At 38.1% G+C, this 17,594-nt stretch overlaps 1 protein-coding gene across 5 annotated transcripts in view; it reads left to right on the top strand.

Annotated features, from left to right (window-relative positions):
* ADAMTSL1 (ADAMTS like 1) overlaps positions 1-17,594 on the top strand; it is a 389,105-nt gene that overhangs the window by 280,139 nt on the left and 91,372 nt on the right. For all 5 annotated transcript variants that reach the window (XM_085567914.1, XM_085567913.1, XM_085567916.1 and 2 more), the window contains 2 exons: positions 10,808-10,919; positions 11,526-11,664. In XM_085567914.1, the coding sequence (XP_085424040.1) occupies positions 10,808-10,919; positions 11,526-11,664 (251 nt within the window). The remainder of the gene's footprint in view (positions 1-10,807; positions 10,920-11,525; positions 11,665-17,594) is intronic.

Here is a 17,594-nt window from a genome sequence, read left to right as displayed (position 1 = left end):
ACTGGACTAAGGAATACGTTCCTTCCTCTTTGAATGGCAGAACAAAAATGCCATGCTAAAATAGATACTGTTCAATTCAAATATGCAAAACTCATTTACCTCTTTTACAGCTGATGCAGAGATGGTGAACATCAGTTCAATGTAAACCATATTTCTCTCTTTGTTTTATTTCTGCTGTCTGGGATTTTCTGGCAGCCTAGTTATAATATATTTGTGGGAAGAAGCTAATCACGTAGACCAATTGTCCTGCAAGGGCAACAGGAGGGTTATACTCTCTTCCCTATATTTCCACTGTAGTCTTTTATAACAGGGAAAATAGCTTTATCCCTTAGTGTCTCTATTTCCTTGTCTACCAAAGCAAGGCAAGAATTGCTGGTTAAAGGAAAGTTGTACTCTGTGTAAATGATGACAGTCCAACCAATGTACAAGCCAGTTAGGCATGGGCAGAACAGACACTGCTGAATTGAGGTGAAACTATTTTGAGTTCTGCTATGTGTTTGCACCATTGAAAATCACAGTAACACAACTCATTAGGTGCTAAATCTATTGTCTTTTGTGGATATAGAAAAATACACCAAAAACTGTCAACCCACTGTTCATGGTTGTAGGATCTTTTCTAAGATTAGAATTAAGTTTTGCAACAGATTAGGCACCGAAAAAATCTCTTCTTTTGAATCACTGTTCATTTTTTAATCAACAGCTATAGAAGATACTTCAGCTCTTGCTTCATGCAACACAGATATTATTCTGCACTATTAAATTATTTTTCTAGCAAGTTTTTTTTTTCTTCTGAATATTTATTTTGTTAGATTTTACCAGATATAAGCATGCATAGATGCATGTACAGCTGCATGAAAATCAAGATGCTACCTCTCAGTTATGTCAGGCTTGGAAATTGTTTTTCATACTTGCTTTATCCATGATGATTTTCCCTTCAGGTTTTGAAGTTAAAGTACTTTTCTTTGAAAAAATCAGATTAAATATTTCTCTGTGGTGTTAGTAAGCTCTCCTTAAAAAGTGGGATCTCTTTGGGTGTCAAGATTTACTTTCCTGGGCCAAGGCAGATTTTTATGAGAACAGATCTAAATGAATTTGTAGATGTAGCAGAACTCTAGTTTACAAGTAATTGTTCCCCAAATTATTTTTGTAATCCTTTTCACTTGACTCTGAATGCTCTTATTCAGACAGGTCAAGTTAGACATCTGGATATAATTCAGAAGTAGAATCTAAATGTAAGAGTTGACAACTTTCTTTATTGGTAACACAAAGTGCTTTAAAATTTAAGAAGAAACCTCATGATGCTTCTGGAGGACCTGAGTTGTATAATTATTGGATTTCTTTACTGTGTAATAATCAATGGTATGTTCCTCATATGCAAAATTCTTTGCAATCTTTTCACAAGATGTGTAAATAATAGAAATTATTCAGTAAAACTGCTGTATTTAGAAGTTGTTATCACAAATTTGAAGGAGGAGCGAAGCTTTCATATTCTTATTTTTTATATTGATCATTTGAGAATTGTAAGTCTGCTCTGTAAACTTAAATTTTTGAAAGGCAAAGGACATGGCAAATGTGCCAGTAAACTTAAATCCTGCTAGAATTACTTTTCCTAAATTCTGATGATTTGTCTGTTTTGATGTTTTCAGTACAAAATTCTGGTTCACATAAATAGAAATGCCTCTTTCCTGTAAGAAAAATGTGTTGTCTTTGACATAATCCTGAAGAAATGAAGTTCCATTTCCATTTGGAAATCTGTTTCTGTGGTCTAGAGATAAGAGTAGTAATATCACACAGCGGGGCATGCCCTTTACGGCAGATCTACCCCTGATCTGCTCTGTTGCTGGTGTCGTGTTTGTTCACTTGTCTGTGCTAAAACATCTCTGTTGATAGTGTACATTTCAGACCCTAAACAGAGAATCTTGGGGTACTCAGTTCATGTCGTGCATCTGCTCTCCTTTGAGCAGGGTGAAGCAGTACTGTCAGATGACCATATAATGAGAGCAGACATCACCAGATGACTGTAAATCTGAAATGCATTAGTGGCAGGCTTACAGGAACCACCAGTAGCAACTGCCAGTGAAGAGTGAGGCTGGCAAAGCACAGCCTGTCAGGATCTGCTCCACAGGCTGATTGTTGCACAGCTAGGGCCTTAATCCTGTGGCTGAGGTGTGAGCCAGCAAAGATCAGTGGGTTTAAAACAAGGTCTAGTGACGGGTATTATCTAGGCTTGGTTTTGGTTTGGAGGATAAATAATCGTAGGACTAGATCTAGGCTGGACTATATTTATGTTGGTTTTAAATCCCTGGTATTGATGAGTTATTCATACTGTTTACCCAGACCCAGCCCTTTGCATGAACAATGCATAAAGTTGAATTGCACAAATGTTTATCTGGAGGCTTTTAGAAGTATTTAGATTAGGATTGCATTGTATTGGTGTTGTCTTTTGCAGTGCTAGGGCTGACAAGCCTTAGCTAAGCACTGCTGCCTAGAGAGACTGTCTGGTCCTGGGGTTTTTTGTGCTGCTGTCTGGGGTGTTCTGCTGGCTGATTAAGAAATAGAGTGAACTGGGTTCACTTGGGCAGAGTTACAGCTGAAATTAGGGCTTTAGCCATCAATTGTCCAAAAAAATCATAGAATGCATCTCAAAAGTAGATGCTGAATTAAACAGAATTCTAGAGCTAGGCAGACAGCTGTTGGCTCAGCTGCAATGTAGCACTGGCAGAAGGTGCTGGTGAGATAAATGCATTTGATAACAGTCCAGGTTAGCAAAAGAAAATAAGGCTGAGACTTAGTCTAGACTTCCTGGGATTTGCAAGGGCATGCAAGAGATAATGAATGTACAGGCAGCCAGCTGGCAAAGAGGTTGATGGGCCTTGTCAGTCTAGGGCCAGGGTTGGATTAAATGTTACTTTGAACAAAGAGCACAAAGTGATATACTTTGTGGCATGAAATAAATCATTTCAGTGTTCACTTTAAGGCTGAGACCAAATGATGCAAATTTGCTTGATCAGCAAAGAGCTACTGTTTATGGTTGACATATTGTTGGATATTTTAGGTATTGCCATATTAGGATTGGGAGTGAAGACGGTAAGCATCTTCTGTGCAATGTAGTTTGGATGCTAGCAGTGGTTTCCAAAAGAGATTATGCCTCATATTTGAGAGAAGGCTTCCTATAAAGTAGGAAGTGGTGAAGAATCTTGGAAGCACTGACAGCTTGGAGTTAAGATGGTGCTCCTGGAAGTAGATGAGAAGTAGAATTAAGGCTGAGTAGACAGAAATAGCAATAGTTAAAGTTTAGTGTAACTGATTCAGCTTTTGTGCATCTAGAAGAGATCAATGGAATATTGTCAATTTGTTGTAAAGCAAAAGTACCTCTTGAGATATGTGTCTTCCTGAGGTCATTTGGGCACACTGCAGATTGGATTTAAATGTCTATTTTATATAAAAAGATATCTGTACATAAATGTATATGTTGACAAAGAGTGAACTTACAATCTACAATTACTTGAAAGAAAGTTATAACGAGGTGGGGGTCAGTCTCTTCTCCTAGGTAAGAAGTAACAGGACAGAAGGAAATGGTCTAAAGTTGTGCCAGGGGAGCTATACATTGAACACTAGAAAAAGTTTCATTGCCCAAAGGCTGATTTAGTGTTGGAACAGGCTGCCCAGAGAAGTAGTGGAATCACCCACCCTGGAAGGGCTCAAAAGCTGAGTTGACATGGTGCTTAGAGACATGGTGTTGTGGTGAATTTGGCAGTGTCAAGTTAGTGGTTGGACTAGATGAGCTTAGAAGTCTTTTTCAACCTTGATAGTTTTATGATTTTGTATACATAATAATCAGGACAAATGGATTCTACCTGGCTCTAGAATTTCCCTCTGTTTTTCTTCCTTTCTGCAGAATTCTATTGATGTTTTTAACTGATGCTGCACCCTGAGCTGATATTTTCAGAGAAATATCTGAAACAACCCTTTATGATTCTGAATAGCAAAAGCTAATGTGGACAACAGTTTTGTATAGAATTAGCATATATAATTAATTGGGGTTTCCCATAGACATTATTTCTTTTTTTACTGAACTCGAATTTTAGTCTGTCAAAACTTTGGGTGCTTTCACAGATGGTTTAGGTACCATTCATAAGCTTTTTCATTAACAGACTTGGTAAACTCATGGTTGACCCTTTATCCTGCTCATCTGTGCATCTGACTAACAGCTCATGCCATAGCACATATCCCTTAGGGATTCCATGGTCCTTCATCCATTGCAAGAGAAGGTTATTTGACCATTTGTTACCCAGTCATCTGCTCATGGGAAGATCTTCTGTAAGAATCTGTCTAGGACCTTTGGTGAGGGCCCTAGAAAAAACCTAGAATAATAAAACCACCTCTATTTTTTTGACAAAGTAAACCAGAATACTCAGGAAAAATTCTTTCTCAGGGTACTATTGAAGTTGTGTTTTCTTTTTACATTCTATCTATTCACCCAATAACTGAGCTAGAAGCTAGAAGACTGAACAGTCATGAACACTATTGGACTCATTAGTCATGAAGTGTCTTCTGAAAACTGTTACAAATTTCTATCTATATTTATGTGTTTTAAAACACAGTTTATGCATGTAAGTAGACTGAATATGTGATTTGGATTTGTGGCTTCTGTGCTCAACCAGTACATCATTTGAAACTAGTGGGTGGATGCTGTTCGGATCTGAAGATGTGTTACCTATAATTTTACATACTTCTTTAAAATACTGCTGATCTGAAATGTACTGGCAGGTTTTAAGGCAGTAGAGACAGCTTCTTAGGTCTTCTTAGGCATGTAATTTTCTATTCCTCTGACAAAAGGCTATTTGTATTATTTTTTCTTTTCTTATTATGTAACTTTTGTTTACCTATATCTCTCAAAAATCAGTAACTTTTTGGTGCTATGAAGGCTTGTTGCCAACAATTTTTCACTATTTTATCAATTGGTATGTGTGTGGCAAGAAATGCCCTTTCAATTTTTTAATTTTCTTTTTATACAGTATCTATCACAATAGGATCGTCTTTTTACATTGATTTATTGGATATTGCCATTAATAAATTAAGTTCCATAAATATTCTGCAGTGATGATTAAGGTGGCTTGTTTGAAGGTGAATTCTCTTACCCTGGCTGTTGATGGTGAAATGCTCTTTCCACAATGACTGGGAGGCCAGTATCAAAGGTATCAAAGCAGAGATTTAGCACATCTGGTTTTGGTGTACTTCAGGTTGCCTTTGGTTCCATGGAATAATTTTGGTCTTCTCATTTGAGAAACATCCATATTGCACTTACTAGTGGATTTTCTACAAGTGGTTAATTATTATAGCTGCTACCTGAGGTTCTATTGCTGCCAGCTATCCTAGCCATTCCGCTGCAGTGATTTTCTCTTTTTTTCTTCTTTTGGGCAGAATAATAGAACTGGTGAAAGATTTGAACCTTCTAGTTTTCTATTTTGGCTTTGTGAGAGAATTAATCTAAAGGCTTTTTAACAGACTTATCACCTAAAGGAATACTGTTTAATCCAAGATTGGTTCAGGGTGAGCAATTCAATTCAGAGATACTTTGTAAAATATGTAGATCAGTGAGAAGATAATTTCAGAGTGATTTCTCTGGCTGATATAGATTGACAAGCAACAGATGGAGCTGACTTTCATAAGAGAGACAAGCCCAAAACCAAAGTGATGCAACACAGGACTATCACAGTCAGGAGATGTGAATGCAGAAGAGGACAGTAGATATGCTCCCTGGACCTCAAAGTGTAGACCTGTCTTAAAACATATGCTTGAAAGCCTTCAGCATCTCTCATTATTTACATTTTATGTACCTTTTATGTTATTTTAAACAATCTTGTAAACTTATTTTCCCATGACAATGTCTGGCTTCTATTTCCTTCACGAACAAATTATTAACAGGAACAACTTGTACAACTTCCTTTATTTTTCAGTGCAAGATATCACTGCATACAACCAGCAGTATTGAAGCACTCTCGGTAGAGTACTTTTTATACTGACATGAGGAGCATAAAATTACATCTGTCATATTTCTCATTAATTATTTTCATTAGTATCAATTTGATGATTTGGTATGTGGAACTTGCAGAAAGCATTCAGAATCAGAATCAGAATCAGAATAATAATATCAGATAATTCATTAGAACTTTTCTAATAAGCATGGTGACATGGAGCTGGTTCACAGCAATCCAGATCGAGTTGTGTAAGACAAAATTTACTGAAGCACTTCCAGTGGAGGACAATAAAACTGGTGAACAGCCTAGAGAGTAGGGCCTATGAGGAGTGGCTGAGGGCTCTGGGGTTGTTTAGCCTGGAGAGGAGGAGGCTCAGGGGTGAACATATCTCTCTCTATGACTGCCTGAAAAAAAGACTGTAGCCAGGTGGGCTACAGTTCCTTCAGTTCCTTCTCACAGGACAACCACAGGACAGGAGGACACAAGCTTAAGCTGCACCAGAGTAGGTCAAAATTGAACATCAGGAAGAACTTCACTGGAAGGGTATTCGGGTGTTGAAATCATCTGACCAGGGAGGTAGTGGACTCACGATGCCTGGAGATATTCCAGAAACAATTGGACATAGTACTTAGTGCTGTGGTTCAGTTGACATGGTGGTGACTCCGTGATCTGGGAAGCCTTTTCAACCTTCATGATTCTATGTTTCTGAGTTACAAGATAGTAATTCCCTTTCTCTGTCCCCATGTTGGAACACACACACACAAGAAAGAAATGGTGTCTTTCCTCCTCACCTACCCCCAACTGCATAAAATGAGAACATTTTATTGAATATACTTTTCATGGCTCAGCTGTACAAGTAACACTAATAATTACTTGGTTATGACTGCTGGTTTTAAAGTGCTAATTAAATTTTGAAACTGTCCAAATAAACTACTGCAGTTTTTTAGGCCAGGCCATATGTTCTTCAGAGAACAAAATGAAATGGTTCAGGCATACACTGCCAAAATCAAGCAAGAAACGGTTGGGCTTTTGGGAACTCTAGTTGTTTGGTTTTATGTGAACTAATAAAATTTTGGAGCTGTAGAAAAAAACAGCAAAGTGCAAGGGTGAAGACAGATGTTGTGGTGTCTTGTCCATAGAGCAGATCAGAATATCTCAAAAAGATATTCTTTCATGTTCAAATTTTTGTTTTCTTGTTTTCATTTGACTTTCTGTGACATGTCCCAAACTAAATCTGCATTTTATCAAACTTCACCTGAGCAACAGTTTGCAGTTCTCTTGCATCATCCAAGGCAGGCATTAACAAAATTAGTGTAAAAATAGTCTAAAAGATATTTTTTCCAAGGTCTTTCAACAGAAGAAAAAAGATTATTCTATTGATAGTGACTGTAGGCTAGACAGTGGATATTCTGAAGACTCTAGTTTTAATTAGTTCCTTGGATGACTGGTGTGATTCTTTAGGGGCAATAGATGGCTGAACATGAAGCAGTGTGTGCCCTGGTGGCCAAGAAGGCCAAGGGCATCCTGGCCCGTGTAAGGAATGGTGTGGCCAGCAGGAGCAGGGAGGTCGTTCTTCCCCTGAACTCAGCACTGGTGAGGCTGCACCTTGAGTGCTGTGTCCAGTTCTGGGCCCTCAGTTTAGGAAGATGCCTGAGCATGGCACGTTGCAGGCATGTTGAGATGCCTGAGCACATCAAGAAGAGGGCAACAAGATTGGTGAGGGGCTTGGAACACAAACCCTGTGAGGAATGATTGAGGGAGCTGGGGTTCCCTGAAAGGACAGCATAGCCAAGGTAGGTGTGGGTCGATCTCTTCTCTCAGGCAAATAGTGATAGAGCAAGAGGACACAGTCTTAAGCTGTGCTGGGGGAAGTTTAGAAAAAAAAATATTCGTTAAAAGAGTGATTAAAGGAATCACTCTGCAATAATCTGCTCAGGGAGGTGATAGAGTTACTCTCTGTGGAGGTATTTATAAAAAGACTGGACATGGCACTCAGTGCCATGGTTTGGTTGATGAGGAGGTGTTAGGTGTTGGGCTTGATGTTCTCAAAGGTCTTTTCCAACCAAGTTCATTCTTTGATTCTCTGAATCTGTGAAGGGCTGCTCTGATGTTAGGAATGCTCCAAATTCCCCTGAAAGTTAAAGGAAGTCAAGGATGATATCTGGGGAGTTGCCATGCACAAATGCAGGGATGAGTGCTCTGCAAGGTCTGTGTGCTTTTGACTTCAGCTGTTAATAAATCTAGATAGGATTTTATTTGCAAATATAATCAATTGCTATTTTTTCTAGTTCAGTTATCTAAGTGTGCAAAACTCCTCGTTATTTAGAGGACTAGCTTAAGGTTCTCAGGTGACATTTCTGTTTGGATCTTTAGCATTTCTCATAGCTACAAGTGTTGCTAATACTGCAAGGGTAAAAATTTTCATCATACTACAGAGCTGAGTATTTCAATGTGTGGCAGCTGGCCCTGTGTAGCCAAACCACATTTCTTACAGCATTTAGCTATGAAGTCTCACTGAGTTTTTCAGGGCTCAAGCAGCCAATGATGTTTTTTCCTGGATAAAGATCTTAGCTTTAACAAACATTCAAACTAAATCAAAAAGAAGCTTTTGCTGTGTGTAATCACAGTTTATTCTGTGACTCTTCTGCTTACAATACTCCTTAAAAATACACAATATTGTGTATGCTTCTTTTATTTGCTTGTTTTGTATAATTTGAGCTTATGACTATGTCTCATTGTAATTCTTCCCCACCTATTTTGTTAACATGGCTATATTAATGACTTCCACATAAAACTGGAAAAGATGGTGCATCTGTCTTTTCTCTGTGCTGAAACAGACAGATAGTTCCAAACATGCAGGAATAGTCTGCAGAGAGAGAGGAACTTTCTTTTTTCCTGATTTTTTTTTTTTTCAGTGTAAACTCTTTTTTCCTCTCCTTTATTTTATAGTAGCCCATGTGTGAGCTCTTGGTCTTTTCTTCACAATTCACTGCAGACTGTACTGCTGAGGAGACCTGAGTTTGGGAATCACTGATGATCCTTAAAAAACAAAGAGCAAAAGCTTTCTCCCCAGAGAATGCCTTTCCTGCACATTGAGATCAGAGACCTCCCCAGATGGTTTCCAGCACAACAGAACATTTTTCCCAGGAGTGCCTGAAGCTTTCATGAGCCCGGAAAGACCCTTCTGAAGTGTGTAATTAATGCACCATCCCCGCACAAGGAATTAAGCATCCTGTTTCTGACACACATTCAAACAGTATTGATCTGTGCAAAAGGCCTCCCATTTGCTGAAGCAGTTGTATTGCTACAGCTGGTTTGGGTTTTTCTCCTTTTGAGAATTGACATCACTGTTTAATTAGAAAAGGAGGGCAGCCTTAGTCTCAGTGGACCAGACCTCATACACACATCAATATTCTTTCCCTCCTCCTGCTCTTCAAGATATATCTTGATTTGTAATCATGTTGCTGTCTATCTAAAGGGGAAAACAAAACAAACTACCCAAGTTACAAAGTTCATCTCAATTTGTCATGTTTTTGCTTCTGTTTCACAGACCATTCTTTGACAGTGTCTCTTGGTGTTTGGAAAGAGAGAAGAGAAAAATGGTGTTTCCAAAAGTAGGAGACTCACTTGAAACATGAGAGGAAAAAAAGGAAAAGGGGGCACTGGCTAAACAGTTTAAGCTGTCGGAAAAAAAGTTGGGAGGATTGCTTCTGAGAGCAGCAGTACTGTCTTGCAGAAGGGTCTATCTTTTCTAGCTGTGATTTGGCAGTTTTTTCTACTGTGATAGCATCATGCTATTGATGCAGAGATGCTCAAGCAGCACTGAAATACTGTATCAAATAATAGGACAAATAATCAAATAGAAGAGGTTTTTAGTAGCAGATTTTTGTTCTTCCCTTGCCAGCTGTTCATGCAGCGGCATAAAGTTAAGGACAGGTGATAACCTGATGAGATTTTGAAGTCCTCATAACTGGATTAATCAGCATAGATATAAAGAGGAAGGATTTTTGACTTGGCAGGGTGGAAGTGGTGCTGTTTTGCCTCTATGAGGATCTCTTCTATTGCAGTCCTTGCACTACAAACTTGTTTGTGTGGGACATCCATTCAGCACACCTAGTACTGAAAGTATGCTGGCTTTTAGGCTCAGGTGGCTTCTAGGCTCTAAGGAGCTTTGCAGACATGCACTTATCCCCAGCCAGGATTCCATGCCTATGACTGAAGGAAGCATTTTTACAAGGAAAATAAAGTAAGCAGAAGAAAAAACTTCATAATAACGACAGTGACACAAAGGAGAATGAAATAAAGACCTGACCTCAGGAAAAAAATAAAAGGTGAATTAAAGTTTTTATACTGTTTATTATTTTTCACAGTGCAGCCTCCCATGTTTTAGTCTGTATTTCCAAGTGTATTATAACTGTTCAGAGAATGTTTTTTGAGAAACATTAAAGATCTAAAATCTATGTCCATGTGTCAGGGACACTAGATAGGGGAAGGTGATTTTCTAGCTCATTAAACATCAGCCCCTATCCTCTGTCCCTATAAAATTATTCAGTAACACTAATCATACATTTGCTATTTACTCATTATTTCAGAATGTGGTCTCAAAATGGTCACTGATTATGCCCAGAAATTTATTTGACTCTGTTTTGAACCCAAGATTTTGCCACTGATCAATGCTTTGTTTTTGTATTTAGTTTTCCTATTACAAAGTGTATCTAATATTTCACGAAGCTTCAAGATGTCTCCAATCTGCAAGATGCTTCTGGTGGAATACTTCTTCACAGCATTTGTGTTAGGCTCACTCTTTGATATAACCTCTTTTTCAGATTCATTATGCTGGTGCTGCTGACAGTTCAGTCCAGTTCATCTTCTACCAGCCAATCATTCACAGATGGAGGGAAACTGATTTTTTCCCTTGTTCAGCATCCTGTGGTGGAGGTAATGAATTACTGCTGTATTTCAGAAGCTGTCATCTGCATACATTACCTGTGCCAACTGCTGCCCTGAGTTTTGGACCTTAAAAATAGGCAAAATCTAAAAATTTGAATAGTTACAACGAATTGAAGGGAGGGATTTAGCAACATAGTAGTAACCTGTAGATTTTCAGCATTGTGCCATACTCTGTGGATAAAGGACATATTGATAGCTACATATCTGTATTTAATTCTATATCTGTCAGACATAAGGGCTGATGGGATTTGGGCCTGGATTTGGTAAAACAAGATGTCTCCATTTGTCCCTGTTCCTACCAGCAGGTTTATTCTCTATACCAAAATGAAGGGCACAATTCCTGGTGACTAAGAAACCTCAGGCTTTGTTTTTTGTTGTTTTTTCTGAATTTTCATTTGATCATACTGGTTATCTTCTGTTTCCTACTACATGTGATTTACATTGCTGTTTTCAATCTGGCCTGTAAAACAACAGCTGTTATGTCCAAAAGCACTGAAGCAAGCTGATATTTTCCAAACCAGAACTTAGATACATTTTAGAGCCAGACAGAAATAACATCACATCTTATATTATTTATTCCTCTGTGTATCGCAGGTTATCAGCTGACATCTGCTGAATGCTTTGATCTGAGAAGCAATCGGGTAGTAGCAGATCAATACTGTCACTACTATCCTGAAAATATCAAGCCAAAACCAAAACTTCAAGAGTGTAATCTGGATCCTTGTCCTGCAAGGTCAGTTGGCTTTAATTTTAAAGGAGACTGAGCTCTAAAGGAGTAAAAATAATATAGGAAAATATTCTGTTGCTATTTTTCACAGTGTCATTTATCCTACATAATTCAACCTCTCTCTCATTCTAAGAGTGAACTGTGTAGAACACCTCTATTTAGCATCTTCACAGAGCAGAGACTGATTTGAAATGGTTGTTTCTTCCCCTCAGAATGTATTTTGCCTCATTCATTGTTACCAAGTGTAAAAAAACAAATTGTCCATGATACCATGCCCATGCTCTGAATTCATGTGCTAAATACATGTCTCTTAAGTGTTAGTGAGAGAGAAATAATTCTTTCTGCATGAAAATTATTGTCATTGCATTCAGATGAACTATTTTTATGAGGTTGTTTTTTTTTTAATCTTCTCTTTAATGAAAAGCCTGCTTGCATTTACGGCAGCTTGTAAAATGTAATGAGTGATTCTGTTCTAGTTAACAATGTCCTTTGGCCCTGCATGAAAGTCTGATCTCTGCTGCCCTACAGAATCACATAATGTAAAAGGTTGGAAGGGAACCAAAGGGCGTCATCTGGTCCAGCCTCCCTGCTCAAGCAGGGTCATCCCAGAGAACATGGCACAGGATCATGTTCAGATGATTCTTGAACATCTCCAGTGAGAAAGACTTCACAACCTCTCTGGGCAGTCTATGCCAGTTCACTGGCACTGCACAGTAAAGACATTCTTCCTCGTATTAAGGTGGAACTTGCTGTGCATTCTTCCTCAGAAGATTAATAGTAAAAATAGTAAGATCAGATAGTCAGATTTTTTCATATCTAAGAAAAAGAAGATAACCACAAAAAAGACCAATCCTTTGTTGTACTGATTGCTCGGAACTTCAATGGGAGTCCATCTGCAACCACTCAATAAGCAGAAAGCATTTATTTGTGCAATCTAAAACTTTTGGTCCTCTTTTGTGGCTTTGCTAGAAGATGGTCAAGCATAACCCAGCAGGCATTACAAGGATGCCTTAAAGCCATTTTACCACCAGCTCCTTTCTCTCTAGGCTTGTTTTTTACCAAGTTTGATAAGTTTGAGTGAGTTCAAGTAAGCATCACCACAAAAGTTGCTGTTTTGCTTCAGAATGATGGAGGTTGTCAGAGAGAAAAGATGTCCTAATGAGAAAAGGGATATTTAATAAACCTGTGGGGCTCTGCATCCACCTAACTGAGGATAGTTGCTGCCCAAACGAGGTGTACCGGATTTAGAGTAGCTAGGCATTGTCAAAGAAGACAAAATCACACTTAAGGCAAAGATAGATTTTACTTCTTATAGGAGGTTTTCACTGAAGTTCACTGACCTTTTTTGGACATAACACTCAGATTTCTTTGTTATTGAAGACACCTTTACCCGGACTGTATGGCAGTTTATATGCCTTTGTTCATAGTAGCACTTTTTTTAGAGACAGATGTCAGTAGAGGCCATGTATGATCAGTTAGCAGGCTAAAATATGAATGTTTCAGGAAAAAGATTGTTGAAAAACATTATTCAATATGGAACTTATCTTCTAGAGTCACCTATCACAGTCTTGAGGAGAAAGTAATTTTATTAAATTTATTTATTTATTTTTAATTCTAAGATGCTATTTTTTAAACCTACTGTTCTCGGTCCAAGATGTAATTTGCCTCTGGATTTTGTGTATTGGATATTTTCCATACATCCTCAATGACTTTAAATAACATATTCTCAAATGGTGATGCAGATGACTGCATGGTACATGAGAGAAAAGAGAAAAAAATAACAGCTGGGCAAATGTCAGGAAGTAATTTTGTTTTATATAAGATATAACAAGGCAAAATTGTTGATATAAAGACCCTGAGGGGAGGGAGAGTAATTTAGAAATACAGCTATGCCATCCCAGAGGAACTGGCTTTTTGGAAACATCTTCACAGTCTGCCAAATTTCAAATTACTATTTCCAAAAGTGCATTTGTTATGAATTCTAGAATCAACAACCCACAGAGAAAAAAAAAAAAAAAGCAGAGGAAATACATGGTAACTTTTAGATTCCTGATGATTTCTTACAGTTGGGAAGAGGGTAGGTGAGCAGAAACACGGGGTCAGAAGCAAGGACAAGGAGGGCATCTTGGCTCTGCAATGTCTTTGCTGTGTGGGAGCTGCTCCGCTCCATCAGTATAAAACCAAGAAGTAAAGTTTTCCTGGCAAACCCAATTCCAGTGAGGACTGCCACAGAAAATAATCATTGAAGACCATAGTGGCACTGAATAAAGGAACCAAGAGTGATTGTTCTAAACACTAAACACTAACATTTTCATCAAAGGGTAAGCTGAAAGAAAAGTTTAAATGAATACCACAAGTATTGTGTGAGCCCACAGTAAGTTGCCTATTTAGGTTTAGTGCATAGAAATGTTTATTTTATTGTGCTTACTATGGCAGTAATTAGCAGTATTGACGGCATCATGAATAGCAAAAAAGCTTAGTCTCAATAAACATAGGAAGGCATGTGGATAGTTATTTATCAAACACATATAACTTACACATACACATTTTCCAGGTTGAGGCAGCCATATATACTGTTCATCCAAGTCAGACCAGGGATTCGTGTCACAGAATAAATGACACACGATGGCACTGAGTGCATTTTAATCCCTACATAATAATGCTCCGTTTAGCCTCTCTTATCAAACCTGTTTTGCATCCAGATAATAATAACTAACAAAGTAAAAAGGAAAATCTGTTTGTTTACAGTCCATTAGGATTTTACAGCAGTCTGCCTTTGACTGGCAAAAATAAGTCTATATGCATATTACCTACTGATGTAAACAGCAGTCAGTTCAACCTGGTCCACTCCCCTTCTGTGTGGCAAAATCCAACACTAGTATTTCACCTATTTAATTTAAATTTAATTAATTTATTTTTAATTAAAACTTCACAGACTGGAAGGTATTTTTAACTTTCATCTTTATCCTCCTTTCTGGTATATTTTAATTAGAAAGGAATGTTTTTTTTCCCTGCTTAGAAAAAAGCTTTGTTCTGATTTGACTTAACTGTGTGTGCTAGATGCTTAGGACAATTCTAAGGTGCTATAAGTAGAAGATACATTTGCTTCATAATCCAAAAAGCAATTTTGACAAATGTGAAAAACTGCTGCCCCACTCATCATTCACTCACTGACCAGGATACTTTCACTATTATTTCTAGATTTCATCTTCACCTTTTAGGTGGCATTCTCAGCCATGCCATTCTGCATTTTTACTAATCTCCCGTATTTTTTGTCTATTGCTGTGACATGTTAATATTGGAGTTTTTGAGTCACAAAAGGTCTATTTGTGTTTTTACCAGGAAATTTCAATGTCATATAAAGATTTCTAAAGGCAACTTCAGCAAACATTTTAAATTCATAAAGCAACTGTCTAAAAATTTCATATTAGCAAGCCTCTAGTTTATATTTAACACTTCAGTTCCTGGAGTTTGTCTAGAGTTTTATCTGTAAGCCTGCCACTAGAAAGATTGTTTATACCTGTGGAAAGTTGGGGGAAAAATCTCTAATTCCAGCAAGGTTTTCATCATCCAGAGACCTGAAAAACTCATAGATATACATTATTTATAGTCCTCTAGCAAAATTGCAAACTCCTCTTCCTGCTTGTCAAAGTTTTTCTTTTAGAATTCTCATTTAAATATCAGTATGGTGGTGGCAGAGATAGGCATTACCAAAAATAAATTTAAAATTAAATCTAGATATTAATAAAATTGTAGTTTTTAGTTGCTCATTTTCAGCTAACTTAATAAGAGCACTGAAGTACAAGTAAAAAGCATACAAAAACCACTGGGATGTAACGACCATTCAGAGATTCTTAGTGAGAAGTCCATAATATACTTGGCAATGTGAAAGTAGAGTTATAGATGGAAAAAGAACTGGTGCCAATGGCAATGTTTTGGCAGTAATGATCTGGGTTACCCAAGTTCAAGAGCAGGGTAAAGATGAGCAGCAGATAATTCTAATACCTAAAGAGACACTTTTCTTCTCAATACAAGTAGTTGAAACCTTGAATTTTTGGAAAGGGAAAAAGTAATCTAAATTAATCTAGAATATAACTTTGTCAGAATAGGTAGTGCGGGTGGGCCAAGAAGCAGTTGTCAAGCAACTTGTCACTTGTCTGTGAATAGCAGAGTAAATTCAGCTCTGAGGGGACAATACATATTAATGAGACATGGAAAGAAAGGCAGAAAGGAGCTTCCAGAATGCTTCCAATAACAAGCTGTAAGGTGGGAAAATGCTTCATGTTACTGCTATGAGCATCAAATACAAATATCAGACAATTTGACAATCCAGAAAAATTAGTCTGGTTTAATTCCTGGAGTATTCCAAAACTGAAGCAAGTAATTTTCAGAGATTTTCACTGGATATTCAGTTGTTAAAATTTAGTATTGTTAACTACTTATCATCTCATTCCCTCTTTGTATCAAACACTGCTCATCCAAATCACCATAAAATATTGAACTGAATAAAAAAAAAAGAGATGTAGAAGCAATACAGTCATGCTACTGGAAGTAATTACTTTTTCTGCTTTTGACTGGAAACATCTCTTTTGATCATTGTGAAGAGATTGGGTTTTAGCAGTCTATAGGAATGACAATCCCTGTGTTGCTTAGAATTTAAAATCTGCACCATAAACAAGACATTTTTTCTAAAAGGAAGATAATGTCATGCCAAACAGACATTCTGTTCAAAGCAAGAGGTTTTTTGGATGCTGACACAAAAGGATGGATTTCTCAGTAGTGTTTTTCATTCGTAAGTAGGTTTTTAAAGTTTCCACTGACATACCACTTTTAAATTTTTAAGCAGCAGATGTTGGCTTTTGCCAATCTGTAAAGTACTAAGAGCATATAAAAAGATGTATACATTTAATGTACATGGTAGCTCAGTTTCACATTGATAGCATCCAGAAACCAGAAATTATCCTACTCACACTGGTAGCATAACTGAGATTTACCATTTAACTGCCTGCAAAAGTAGGCACTGAAACCAAGGTTGCCTGTACACATGATGTTAATGTCATCTACCCCAGCCTCTGAAGGGAACAGGTAATAATAGATCCACAGAATAATACATGGGAGGCATTACCAGTCACTGTCTGTTTGAGGGCCTCATTAACTGTTTCTCAACACAGAAAGTGTTCTTGTAGCACAAAGAGGTAATGTCACAGTGTGGCATCTTCAGAGATCACTGAAGTGCAGTATCACACACCACCTTAGTGTCAGGATGTGAAGTGTTAAAATGCAATCTTTTGCACAAGATTGTTGTCTGTCCAGTGATAATCATGGCTTGGATGCTAAACTGTAGTCTCTGGTGGTGGGCATGTCTTCCAGGACAGCCAACCCATTCCATTATTATTTGTTCACTGCTAATAATGTCCTTAACATTCCATTGCTTGGATGGCACAGACCCTGCCATGAAGGTCATTTACTCTCAGGTATGACCGATTTCAGTGAGGGCTTAAATCTTTGCATGTGAGTCTGGTCAGGAAAGAGATGTAATGGGTGCAGCCACTTGGGTTATTGCATGGGCAGCCCTGCAGCTTGAGTAGGACACACCTGGCAAACAGAGGCCTCAGCAGAGGCTGTGAGCCAGAGGCACATGAGCATCCTGCAGAGGCTGGGCAGTGGCACAGCAAGGGTACAGGACATCAGCACAGGAGGGGCAGGTTGTCCCCATGCAGCTCACACCACCCTGAGGCTCCTTGGGAGCAGATGGCCTTTCTTTCTGCTGGCTCCTCTCTCAGTTCTAGCACTCATGCCCCTGCTTGGTTCAACAGATTCTAACCTGAGACTCATCAACATGCAGGAGAGAGAGCTGGGAAGGGCTGGCCTCGTCAGAAATGTGGAGTCATCAGGGAGTCATCAGGGAGGTAGAGGAGAAAGGCACTTGAGCTTAA

The sequence above is a fragment of the Lonchura striata genome, chromosome Z, assembly GCF_050655825.1.
Source record: "Lonchura striata isolate lonStrDom1 chromosome Z, ASM5065582v1, whole genome shotgun sequence".
Lineage (NCBI taxonomy): Eukaryota > Metazoa > Chordata > Aves > Passeriformes > Estrildidae > Lonchura > Lonchura striata.
Note: the sequence above shows the minus strand (reverse complement) of the source record. Positions and strands in the feature narration are given on the sequence as shown.